The 12414-nt window shown below is 40.8% G+C and overlaps 1 protein-coding gene across 50 annotated transcripts in view; it reads left to right on the top strand.

Annotated features, from left to right (window-relative positions):
* LOC118377102 (claudin-11-like) overlaps nucleotides 1–7891 on the top strand; it is a 12886-nt gene extending 4995 nt beyond the window's left edge. The window contains exons 6-13 of one of the 50 annotated variants that reach the window (XM_052488924.1): nucleotides 4114–4278; nucleotides 4317–4514; nucleotides 5433–5465; nucleotides 5594–5707; nucleotides 5957–5983; nucleotides 6180–6266; nucleotides 6340–6729; nucleotides 6856–7891. In XM_052488924.1, the coding sequence (XP_052344884.1) occupies nucleotides 4114–4278; nucleotides 4317–4514; nucleotides 5433–5465; nucleotides 5594–5707; nucleotides 5957–5983; nucleotides 6180–6266; nucleotides 6340–6729; nucleotides 6856–6999 (1158 nt within the window). In that variant the 3' untranslated portion in view covers nucleotides 7000–7891. Of the gene's footprint in view, nucleotides 1–334; nucleotides 986–1744; nucleotides 1910–3581; nucleotides 4928–5209; nucleotides 5243–5313; nucleotides 5329–5432; nucleotides 5466–5593; nucleotides 5990–6121; nucleotides 6267–6339; nucleotides 6730–6751 lie in introns of those variants that run through there. The other 49 variants (XM_052488921.1, XM_052488923.1, XM_052488920.1 and 46 more) reach the window with 49 other exon arrangements.
* Nucleotides 7892–12414: the final 4523 nt, after the last annotated feature.

The raw sequence follows: 12414 nt of genomic DNA, 5'->3' as shown, positions 1-12414 counted from the left end.
AAAAATTAATGAGTAATTCTGATGAAGTCCCTTCAGACTCCTGAGCAGGAGTTTATAAAGGTAGCTGAACATGGGGGCCAATAAGTTGTCCCCTCCTCATGCCTGACGTACCAGCACTAGGTCACCCCCTGGTGGACACACCTGGAACTGACAGGATTTTCAATTGCCAGGAGAGGGCAGTAACACTTTACAAATCATTTTGAGAGAGAGAGAGAGATTTTTTAAAATTTGATATTTCTCTCCATCCCTCCGATTGGTTAGAAGTTTCCAGGTAGTTTTTTTCAGACCTTTCTCTACTATAAAACGAATGGAAAAGTGCTGAAGCTTTTCTTTAGAAGTGGAGACTCTCCAAACTGACAGGACTACACAACAGACCCAGGAGAGACAACACACAGTTCTGGGATTACTTCTTGAGGAATATTCTAATCGAAAACTCACACTAACTTCGCACAGCATTTGGCAATCATTTTCTTCTGTTTTACAGTTTTCACCAGGGTTTGTACAACACGGGACTATTTTGAAATCATAACAATTCCTTTCACAATAGTCCCACAGGCGTTGTGAGTCTGGCAAGCAGAGGCTCCTTTCACACAAGCTTCAAACTATCTTTAAAGTATCATCAGTTGTTTTTGGACTATTTGGGCTGTGGACTGTCCAATTCACCGTCTTGAGTCACTCTGACTGCCTGGACCATTTTACGTTTTTATAAACAGTTTTTGGAGACTATTCTACCCTAGGACTACTCTACCTCTCATTGCCATGGCGAACAGCTGTCTCCAGCTCAGCGGTTTTGTGATGAGTTGTATCGGCTGGGTCGGGATCCTTATCGCCACGGCCACCAACGACTGGGTCGTGACATGTAAATATGGCATGAACACCTGCAAGAAGATGGACGAGTTAGGAGCCAAGGGCCTGTGGGCTGAATGTGTCATTTCAACCGCCCTCTATCACTGTATATCACTGACACAGATATTGGACCTACCGGGTAACAGTACATTACTCTACTGTATAATACTATACTCTACTGTAATATACTGTACAGTGATACATAATAATACTATATTAAAGGTAACAGAACATTACTCTACTGTATAATACTATACTCTACTGTAATATACTGTACAGTAATACATAATAATACTATATTAAAGGTAATAGAACAGTACTATATTATACTATACTACATTCTACTATACTCAAATATACTATAATATATTATACTATATGATACTATATTGTACTACAATCTACTATGCTCTACTATACGCGACTATATTATACTCCACTACACTATGCTATAAAATGCCACACTCTACAATACTACACTATAGTATACTACATTATACTATACCCTAATATACCTCAATATACAATACTCTATTATACTATACTCTACTAAATATTACTAACATCTACTATACTCCACTATACTATACTCCAATACACTATACTCTAATATACTCCACTATAGTATAGTATATTATACTACACTCTACTTATACACCACTATACTCTACTCTACTATAGATAGATGATACTGTGGACTCTGACCAAGAGGTTATGATATATCGGAAATATTTCACAGCTAAAGAGTGTTGTTTGTCCCAAGCCTAAACCGATGGTCTACAACAGCTAGTCTCAAACTCAAGGCCTGGATATCTTTCCTATTGGAATCAACCAAGATTACTATGGCACATTTCAGGCCATACTGTTTATCTCTCTGTCTCTCTGTGTCTGTGTACAGCATACATCCAGACGTCGAGGGCGTTGATGATAACTGGATCCCTCCTGGGGCTGCCTGCAGTGGGGATGGTCCTAACAGCCACGCCCTGCATCTCTCTGGGTGATGAGCCTCAGTCAGCCAAGAACAAACGATCCCTACTTGGGGGAGTTCTCATACTGCTAGTGGGTAAGTCTGGACACACACACACACAAACACAAACACACACGCAGACAGACAGACAGACAGACAGACAGACAGACAGACAGACAGACAGACACACACACGTACAGACAGACAGACGCTTGAGCACAGAGACAGATGTTTGCACACACATTACAACATATGGTCATACTTATATCAACCCCAGTTCCAGCCGCTGCCCCTGGTCTAACCTTGACCCTTAACCCCCCCATCCTCCCTCCCTCTCACCCCTCCCAGCCCTCCCTTTAACCCGTGCCAGCCATCCATCTCTCCCCTAACTCCCACAGACACACACCCACACATACACAATTCCCCCAGAGTTCAACCCATCCCCCAGACCACCATTCCTCCCCTCCCACCTCGTCCACACCCTGTTCCCTCCTGCTGGAAAATATTTTACCATTTGTTGTTTGACACAATATAAAATGTGTTTGATCTGCTTTTCACTGTCCAGTTTTCCAACACCCTGTTCCACATGATGTCCAGCGTATGTGTGTGTGTATATACGTGTGTGTGTGTGTGTGTGTGTGTGTGTGTGTGTGTGTGTGTGTGTGTGTGTGTGTGTGTGTGTGTGTGTGTGTGTGTGTGTGTGTGTGTGTGTGTGTGTGTGTGTGTGTGTGTGTGTGTGTGTGTGTGTGTGTGTGTGTGTGTGTGTGTGTGTGTGTGTGTGTGTGTGTGTGTGTGTGTACGATGTCGTATATACTACTATAAGTACAATATTTACCTGTGTTGGTCCCATGTTTCATGAGCTGAAATAAAATATCCCAGCAATGCTCAAACGTACAAAAAGCTTAGTTCTCTAATATTTTGTACACAAATCTGTTTACATCCCTGTTAGTGAGCATTTCTCCTTTGCCAAGATAATCCGTCCAGCTGACAGGTGTGGCATGTCAAGAAGCTGATTAAACAGCATGCTCATTACAGAGCTGCACCTTGTGCTGGGGGCAATAAAAGGACACTCTAAAATGTGCCGTTTTGTCACACATAACAATGCCACAGATGTCTCAAGTTGTGAGGGAGCGTGCAATTGGCACGCTGACTGCAGGAATGTCCACCACTGTTGCCAGAGAATTGAATGTTCATGTCTCTACCATATAAGCCGCCTCCAACGTTGCTTTATAAAATTTGTCAGTACATCCAACCGGCCTCCACATCCGTCTTCTTCACCCGTGGGATCGTCTGAGACCAGCCTCCCGGACAGCTGATAAAACTGAGGAGTATTTCCGTTTGTAATAAAGCCCTTTTGTGTGGAAAAACTCATTTTGATTGGCTGCCCCTGGCTCCCAAGTGGGTGGGCCTATGCCCTCCCAGGCCCACCCAAGGCTGTGCCCCTGCCCAGTCATGTGAAATCCATAGATTAAGGTCTAATTTATTTATTTAAATTGACTGATTTCCTGATGTGAACTGTAACTGAGTAAAATGGCTGCATGTTGCTTATATATTTTTGTTCAGTGTACATGCGTGTTTATAATCAAATCAAAATAAAAATGTATATGTCACATGCGTTGTGAAATTCTGACTTCCGTGAAATTACCGTGAAAATCTGACTTCACGAGCCCCTAACCAACAAAGCAGAGTTAAAAAGGACAAGAAAAGTAGAACCTTCTATGTGTATTAAATGTGGACGTTAATCTAAATCTTTCTCCTTCCTGTATAGCTCTGTGTGGGGGGGTGTCCACAGTATGGTTTCCTATCGGAGCCCACCAGGACCAGGGACTCATGTCGTTTGGGTTCAGCCTGTACGCTGGCTGGGTGGGCACGGCCTTCTGTCTCCTGGGAGGGGCCATGATCACCTGCTGTTCTACTGAACCGTCCCAACACTACAATCACCATGACAACGACAGATTCTACTACTCCAAAGGACAGGGGCCTGGCAACCCTGTTCCACCCTCCACTAACCACGCCAAGAGTGCCCATGTTTAGACACACATGGAGTACATACATGCACACACACACACGCACACACACGCACACACACACAGACACACACCAGTGTTGTGTAACGCAGAGCGACGTCTAACCTGGTGCCTGAAGAGAAACCAAGGGGTCCTGATCGGGACAAGCGTGCTCTGACGAAGGACTTATTTTCATCTCTTTGTTATACAATGAAGGCTAGGGTTAGGGTTCTTTGTTTTACAATGAAGGCTAAGGTTAGGGTTAGGGTTCTTTATTTTACAATGAAGGCTAAGGTTAGGGTTCTTTGTTCTACAATGAAGGCTAAGGTTAGGGTTCTTTGTTCTACAATGAAGGCTAAGGTTAGGGTTCTTTGTTCTACAATGAAGGCTAAGGTTAGGGTTCTTTGTTTTACAATGAAGGCTAAGGTTAGGGTTCTTTGTTTTACAATGAAGGCTAAGGTTAGGGTTCTTTATTTTACAATGAAGGCTAGGGTTAGGTTAGGGTTCTTTGTTTTACAATGAAGGCTAAGGTTAGGGTTCTTTGTTCTACAATGAAGGCTAAGGTTAGGGTTCTTTGTTCTACAATGAAGGCTAAGGTTAGGGTTCTTTATTTTACAATGAAGGCTAGGGTTATGGTTCTTTGTTTTACAATGAAGGCTAAGGTTAGGGTTCTTTGTTCTACAATGAAGGCTAAGGTTAGGGTTCTTTGTTCTACAATGAAGGCTAAGGTTAGGGTTCTTTGTTCTACAATGAAGGCTAAGGTTAGGGTTCTTTGTTTTACAATGAAGGCTAAGGTTAGGGTTCTTTGTTTTACAATGAAGGCTAAGGTTAGGGTTCTTTGTTTTACAATGAAGGCTAGGGTTAGGTTAGGGTTCTTTATTTTACAATGAAGGCTAGGGTTAGAGTTAGGGTTCTTTATTTTACAATGAAGGCTAGGGTTATGGTTCTTTGTTTTACAATGAAGGCTAGGGTTAGGGTTCTTTATTTTACAATGAAGGCTAGGGTTAGGGTTCTTTGTTTTACAATGAAGGCTATGGTTAGAGTTAGGGTTCTTTATTTTACAATGAAGGCTAGGGTTATGGTTCTTTGTTTTACAATGAAGGCTAGGGTTAGGGTTCTTTATTTTACAATGAAGGCTAGGGTTAGGGTTCTTTGTTTTACAACGAAGGCTAAGGTTAGGGTTCTTTGTTTTACAATGTAGGCTAGGGTTAGGGTTCTTTATTTTACAATGAAGGCTAGGGTTAGAGTTAGGGTTCTTTATTTTACAATGAAGGCTAGGGTAATGGTTCTTTGTTTTACAATGAAGGCTAGGGTTAGAGTTAGGGTTCTTTGTTTTTTCTTTGTTTTCTATAATGAAGGCTAAGGTAGGGTTCTTTGTTTTACAATGAAGGTTAGGGTTCTTTGTTTTACAATGAAGGTTAGGGTTCTTTGTTTTACAATGAAGGCTAGGGTTAGAGTTAGGGTTCTTTGTTTTACAATTAAGGCTAGGGTTAGAGTTAGGGTTCTTTATTTTACAATGAAGGAAAGGGTAATGGTTCTTTGTTTTACAATGAAGGCTAGGGTTAGAGTTAGGGTTCTTTGTTTTTTATTTGTTTTCTATAATGAAGGCTAAGGTTAGGGTTCTTTGTTTTACAATGAAGGTTAGGGTTCTTTGTTTTACAATGAAGGGTAGGGTTCTTTGTTTTACAATGAAGGTTAGGTTCTTTGTTTTACAATGAAGGTTAGGGTTTTTTTACAATGAAGGTTAGGTTCTTTGTTTTACAATGAAGGTTAGGTTCTTTGTTCTACAATGAAGGCTAAGGTTAGGGTTCTTTGTTTTACAATGAAGGTTAGGGTTCTTTGTTCTACAATGAAGGCTAAGGTTAGGGTTCTTTGTTTTACAATGAAGGTTAGGGTTCTTTGTTTTACAACGAAGGCTAAGGTTAGGGTTCTTTGTTTTACAATGTAGGCTAGGGTTAGGGTTCTTTATTTTACAATGAAGGCTAGGGTTAGAGTTAGGGTTCTTTATTTTACAATGAAGGCTAGGGTAATGGTTCTTTGTTTTACAATGAAGGCTAGGGTTAGAGTTAGGGTTCTTTGTTTTTTCTTTGTTTTCTATAATGAAGGCTAAGGTAGGGTTCTTTGTTTTACAATGAAGGTTAGGGTTCTTTGTTTTACAATGAAGGTTAGGGTTCTTTGTTTTACAATGAAGGCTAGGGTTAGAGTTAGGGTTCTTTGTTTTACAATTAAGGCTAGGGTTAGAGTTAGGGTTCTTTATTTTACAATGAAGGAAAGGGTAATGGTTCTTTGTTTTACAATGAAGGCTAGGGTTAGAGTTAGGGTTCTTTGTTTTTTCTTTGTTTTCTATAATGAAGGCTAAGGTTAGGGTTCTTTGTTTTACAATGAAGGTTAGGGTTCTTTGTTTTACAATGAAGGGTAGGGTTCTTTGTTTTACAATGAAGGTTAGGGTTCTTTGTTTTACAATGAAGTTCTTTGTTTTACAATGAAGGTTAGGGTTCTTTGTTTTACAATGAAGGTTAGGTTCTTTGTTTTACAATGAAGGTTAGGGTTCTTTGTTCTACAATGAAGGCTAAGGTTAGGGTTCTTTGTTTTACAATGAAGGTTAGGGTTCTTTGTTCTACAATGAAGGCTAAGGTTAGGGTTCTTTGTTTTACAATGAAGGTTAGGGTTCTTTGTTTTACAATGAAGGCTAAGGTTAGGGTTCTTTGTTTTACAATGAAGGCTAAGGTTAGGGTTCTTTATTTCACAATGAAGGCTAGGGTTAGGATTAGGGTTCTTTGTTTTACAATGAAGGCTAGGGTTAGGGTTCTTTGTTCTACAATGAAGGCTAGGGTTAGGGTTCTTTGTTCTACAATGAAGGCTAGGGTTAGGATTAGGGTTCTTTGTTCTACAATGAAGGCTAAGGTTAGGGTTCTTTGTTCTGAAGGCTAAGGTTATGGTTATTTGTTCTACAATGAAGGCTAGGGTTAGGGTTCTTTGTTCTACAATGAAGGCTAAGGTTAGGGTTCTTTGTTCTACAATGAAGGCTAAGGTTAGGTTCTTTGTTCTACAATGAAGGCTAAGGTTAGGGTTCTTTGTTCTACAATGAAGGCTAAGGTTAGGATTAGGGTTCTTTGTTGTACTGTGAAGGATAACTGTGGATGGAAATTGCATTTTATAGAAAATATAGTACCTTTTTAATAAAGACTTCTTGATTTGTAGTTTTTTGATAAATACAATGTTTCTTACAAGTGGGTACCTACCTGTGTTCCAACAGTACTGTGGTAAGGAAATGTATTATTATATAGTTTCATTATACAATGACAAATCGATGAAATTGCAATATAGCCCTTCTCTCAAACAAGTGAGTTTCTTCAGCCTGATGGACCGGTTAGTGATAGGATTGGCCTAACAATCTGGCCATCCAGAATAACAAAAACACGCTGACTTCTTCCCCATGGAAGCGCGCACATCGTCTTTCGTGACGTTCTCAGCTAATCCATTTATACTGTATGCAGCGTTGACCGTGAATGCAGTCTCTGCTAACGCAGGAACATTACCTTCACATTTCTAACGCGCTGTAGCGCAGACCTTTAGTGCTACGGATTGAATCGAGCCCTTAGAGGGCTTGAGTGGCCGTAATGAACAAATTATGTTTTGACAAAGAGAACTACAACTAAAATTGTTAAGATAACATGATTCATTTCCTGTTTGATCCACATCTGTAGCAGAGGATGTGTACTGTTTCTATGTCTCCAGGTTTCATATCTCTGGCAACATGGTCCCTCCCCTTTTCACGTCTAGACCTCCGCATCTCTAATGACACCCTACCCTATATAGTGCACTACAAAGGCAGATGGGGGTAAACACGAAATAGTATGTGTCGCTGGCCGATAGTAACGCAGCACGCTGGGGTGTCATTTCAGATGTGTTTGTTCATATGTGGTCTATACACCAGAGTAACACTCCCTCTCTGTTGTTCTAGCAATACATCTTTGTTTAAACACAGAAACGTTTCTGGGTCGTGTTCATCTTGGTTAATGTGTATAAATAATGTGTATAAATAAAACTGTTGTTTGGTTAATACTAATAATAATAATGACAATGTCCCAATTTTTTTCATGTCAAGTTAAATGACTAGCTAACTGCCTCAACACACACACACACACACACACACACACACACACACACACACACACACACACACACACACACACACACACACACACACACACACACACACACACACACACACACACACACACACACACACACAGGAATCACCTACTCTCTCCCCGTCTCCAGTCGTGTTTCCCTGACGGTAGCAAAATAAACACTGACATCAGAGGTATTATCACTGGTACTCTGGTTCAATCTGATCCAAAAACACAGGAAGTGTAGCACTGATGTACTGATGTAATCAGTAATCCTAGTCTGTGTTCCCGGAAGCACATCTGGCCTCGTGAACTGTCTGTTCTTTAACCAGGACACAGACGTGTGTATTTGTGTGTGTGTGTGTGTGTGTGTGTGTGTGTGTGTGTGTGTGTGTGTGTGTGTGTGTGTGTGTGTGTTCACCTAGGGCATTGTTATAGTGTGTTATCAGTGGTGTGACTCTGACCTTGTCCTGGTTAGCTCAGCACAGAAGGCTCTGTTCCCTGCAATACACTGATACACACTGTCCTATCATATCCTCCTCTATGTAGCAGTGTGTGTGTGTGTGTGTGTGTGTGTGTGTGTGTGTGTGTGTGTGTGTGTGTGTGTGTGTGTTTCTGTGACAAAACAGAGCCAGTCCGGTTCATATTTGCAATAAATAATGTTTAATTGTTGCATGGAGGCGATATCGACAACTCAGCTGAAACAAGTTGCACTCAGGAGCAGAAACACACATGGGGCCTGCATTCAAAATGGCACCCTATTCCCTTTATAGTGCACTACTTTTGGCCAGAGTCCTGATAGGGTGTCATTTCAGATGAAGTCAAAAACAATAACAGAAAACCCCAAATACATCAGAACATTTTACAACTTCAGATAGCAAAAATATACAGAAGAAAAACAAATATCTAGTCAGCAAACAGAAGCCAGTCTCAACATCCCACAAAGACAGCCAGCCACAGCAGGAGAGAGATAGAGGCAGGAATTCAATCGCAGTGCATTTCATTGACCGATTGAATAAACCAGCAATTTAACCAATGTGGATAGCTGGTGTTAATTTATATCACCCGTCCCTAAATGGGCTTTAGGAAGCTGTTAGGAAGATTGTTGACGTTCTGTGCAGTTCAAACCGGAATGCATTATGATTGAATACCAGGAAGTGGACAGAAACATGGCACACCTTCTCCCGAGACAAAATGAACAAACCAACAGCACCTCAGACTTTAAAAGCAGTGGCAACTTTTTCTTTAGTGTTGTAATAAAATAGTGTTTATTGTTTTTTAATGTTTGTATAACCTTCTAATTTGCCTACTTTAGACTGTAATAAATGTTATAAGATCGTTAAAAGAAAATACTTATTTTTTTAACATAACCTTAACCGACTAGAGATAGAAGTAGTTAAAAATATAAGCTTTTACCGTTTCCTCCCAAGCTGAGCTCTGATTGGATGAAATACAAGAAGTGAAAGTGGATAAACCTCACCCACTTACTGTGGAGGCCCACCATTGGAGGACCTGGGTAGTGTGGTTAGGGATAGTTGTGGGCGTGACCCAGCAGTAGAAAAATACTCCTATTTTTGTTTGATCGTTTTTCCTCATGTTTTTGTGTCAATGCTGTTGAATGTAACTGTATGTATTTACTCTAGCTAGTGAATGTAACTGTATGTATTTACTCTAGCTAGTGAATGTAACTGTATGTATTTACTCTAGCTAGTGAATGTAACTGTATGTATTTACTCTAGCTAGTGAATGTAACTGTATGTATTTACTCTAGCTAGTGAATGTAACTGTATGTATTTACTCTAGCTAGTGAATGTAACTGTATGTATTTACTCTAGCTAGTGAATGTAACTGTATGTATTTACTCTAGCTAGTGAATGTAACTGTATTTACTCTAGCTAGTGAATGTACTGTATGTATTTACTCTAGCTAGTGAATGTAACTGTGTGTATTTACTCTAGCTAGTGAATGTAACTGTATGTATTTACTCTAGCTAGTGAATGTAACTGTATGTATTTACTCTAGCTAGTGAATGTAACTGTATGTATTTACTCTAATGCTAGTGAATGTAACTGTATGTATTTACTCTAGCTAGTGAATGTAACTGTATGTATTTACTCTAGCTAGTGAATGTATGTATTTACTAACTGTATGTATTTACTCTAGCTAGTGAATGTAACTGTATGTATTTACTCTAGCTAGTGAATGTAACTGTATGTATTTACTCTAGCTAGTGAATGTAACTGTATGTATTTACTCTAGCTAGTGAATGTAACTGTATGTATTTACTCTAGCTAGTGAATGTAACTGTATGTATTTACTCTAGCTAGTGAATGTAACTGTATGTATTTACTCTAGCTAGTGAATGTAACTGTATGTATTTACTCTAGCTAGTGAATGTAACTGTATGTATTTACTCTAGCTAGTGAATGTAACTGTATGATTTATGCTAGTGAATGTAACTATGTATTTACTCTAGCTAGTGAATGAATGTAACTGCTATGATGTAACTTATGTATTTACTCTAGCTAATGAATGTAATTGCATGTGTCTACTCTACCAAGTGGTTTCAGTAAAACATGAATTCTGCTTAAAAATGTCTTCTAAACATTATTAAATATGTAGTTAACCCTTAGTAAACTGCATCAATAGAAAAATTGCATTATTTGGGTATTTTTATATTTGGTTCCAGGTGGATCCTTAATGAATAGTTAACATTCATAATTCAGTTTGACCTAAACAAACCCTGTTGTAGTGATTATGAACCGTTTATAAGCAGAACGTACAGGGTTATGGTGTAACCCTCGAATATACAGTGAGTGACTTCAATCTATTGTAAAGGTCTATGGTCAACTGGATTCTCATGGTTGTTTTGTTCTCTACAAAGTTAACAAATGTTGTGGACTTTGGCTTGCTTTGTAAACACAGGGGGTGGAGTTAGTGGTTGTGAGGGGTGGAGATGAAACCAAAGAACCACCACCTACTAAATTTGCTACATATCATACCCCAGTTCTAGATCGACCAGTCCCCTTCACCCTATAGTTTCCCTTATCAGGGGTCAGGGGTCATCTTGGAGTAGGGTGTTGTTAGTTCTATAATGTCTCTTAGCCGTCGGTCACCACATGCAAATACAACATCTACATCCATGCTATGCACATTAGCATGCTATCACATTCACCAGCCAGCCACGTTACATAGCCACAGGCATGGAACACACACACACACACGCACGCACGCACACACACACATACGCGTGCACTCTCACACACACAGAGACATAATATTTACAGTACAACTATGGAGCACAGAGTACCTACTGAAGCCCCTTTCTGGTTTTGGGTTCAGCTGAACTGTGTGTGTGTGTGTGTGTGTGTGTGTGTGTGTGTGTGTGTGTGTGTGTGTGTGTGTGTGTGTGTGTGTGTGTGTGTGTGTGTGTGTGTGTGTGTGTGTGTGTGTGTGTGTGCGTGCGTGCGTGCGTGCGTGCGTGCGTGCGTGCGTGCGTGCGTGAGTGTGTGTGTGTGTGTGTGTGTGTGTGTGTGTGTGTGTGTGTGTGTGTGTGTGAGTGTGTGTGTGTGTGTGTGTGTTTGTGTGTGTGTGTTTTCACTGGACAACACAAGCGAGCCCACCCCTGAAGAGCAGAGAGAACCCTGGGTAGTGTGGTTAGGGATAGAGGTCAGCAGTTAGGGGTCGTGGAGAGTAGGAGGGGTCGCGTGGCATCTTTAGTTTAGTGCATTTGACAAGTAAGGCTTCCCCAAGGGGGAGAGATCATAGAATTAGAGGGTTCTATGTGACTAAACACTCAGAGATATTTGTCTGATGTGAGAGCAATTCTCATCTCGTCTTCTTTCTAATATAGTAACATTCATTTGGAGCTTTAGCCTGTAGGCAGAGCAGAGCAGGGTGGCGTCCATAACTCTGTTTAGAACAAATCGGTCATTTAGAACCTTTCCATTCTGAGCTCTAGTAACGCAGCAACAGGGGCTTGTGGGGGGTGGGATGGGGGGTTCATAGAGAGTGGGATGGAGCAAAATAAGTCACAAACACACTCCACTGGTAAGACCCTGAAGGGGACATAGATACACAAGGTGTGAAAGCGTACACACACACGCACGCATGCACACACACACCCAAAAGAAAAACACACACACGCATGCACACACAGATGAAGGCACTATTGCAAGCAAAGTCCAATTACAATGTGAAACAAAACCCCATCAGCCCCCCTCCTTCCCAGATAGAGACTGGAGAGGCGGGTGTGTGTCTAAGTGTGTCTGTGTGTGTGTGTGTGTAGCTAGTTTCCTCTCTGTGAGATGAGAGAAGCAGCAGAGACACCTGCACCAGTGACAGGAAGTGACCTCGGATCAGCGCTCTGACAACTTCCTGTGAGTGTGGCGAACCAGGAAATGCTGACTCGTCGCTCCCAGTCTGTCATCACTCTGGACTGTCTATAGTGAGAGGAAAATAC

The sequence above is a fragment of the Oncorhynchus keta genome, chromosome 30, assembly GCF_023373465.1.
Source record: "Oncorhynchus keta strain PuntledgeMale-10-30-2019 chromosome 30, Oket_V2, whole genome shotgun sequence".
NCBI lineage: Eukaryota > Metazoa > Chordata > Actinopteri > Salmoniformes > Salmonidae > Oncorhynchus > Oncorhynchus keta.
This window is presented reverse-complemented; position numbering and strand designations above follow the sequence as displayed.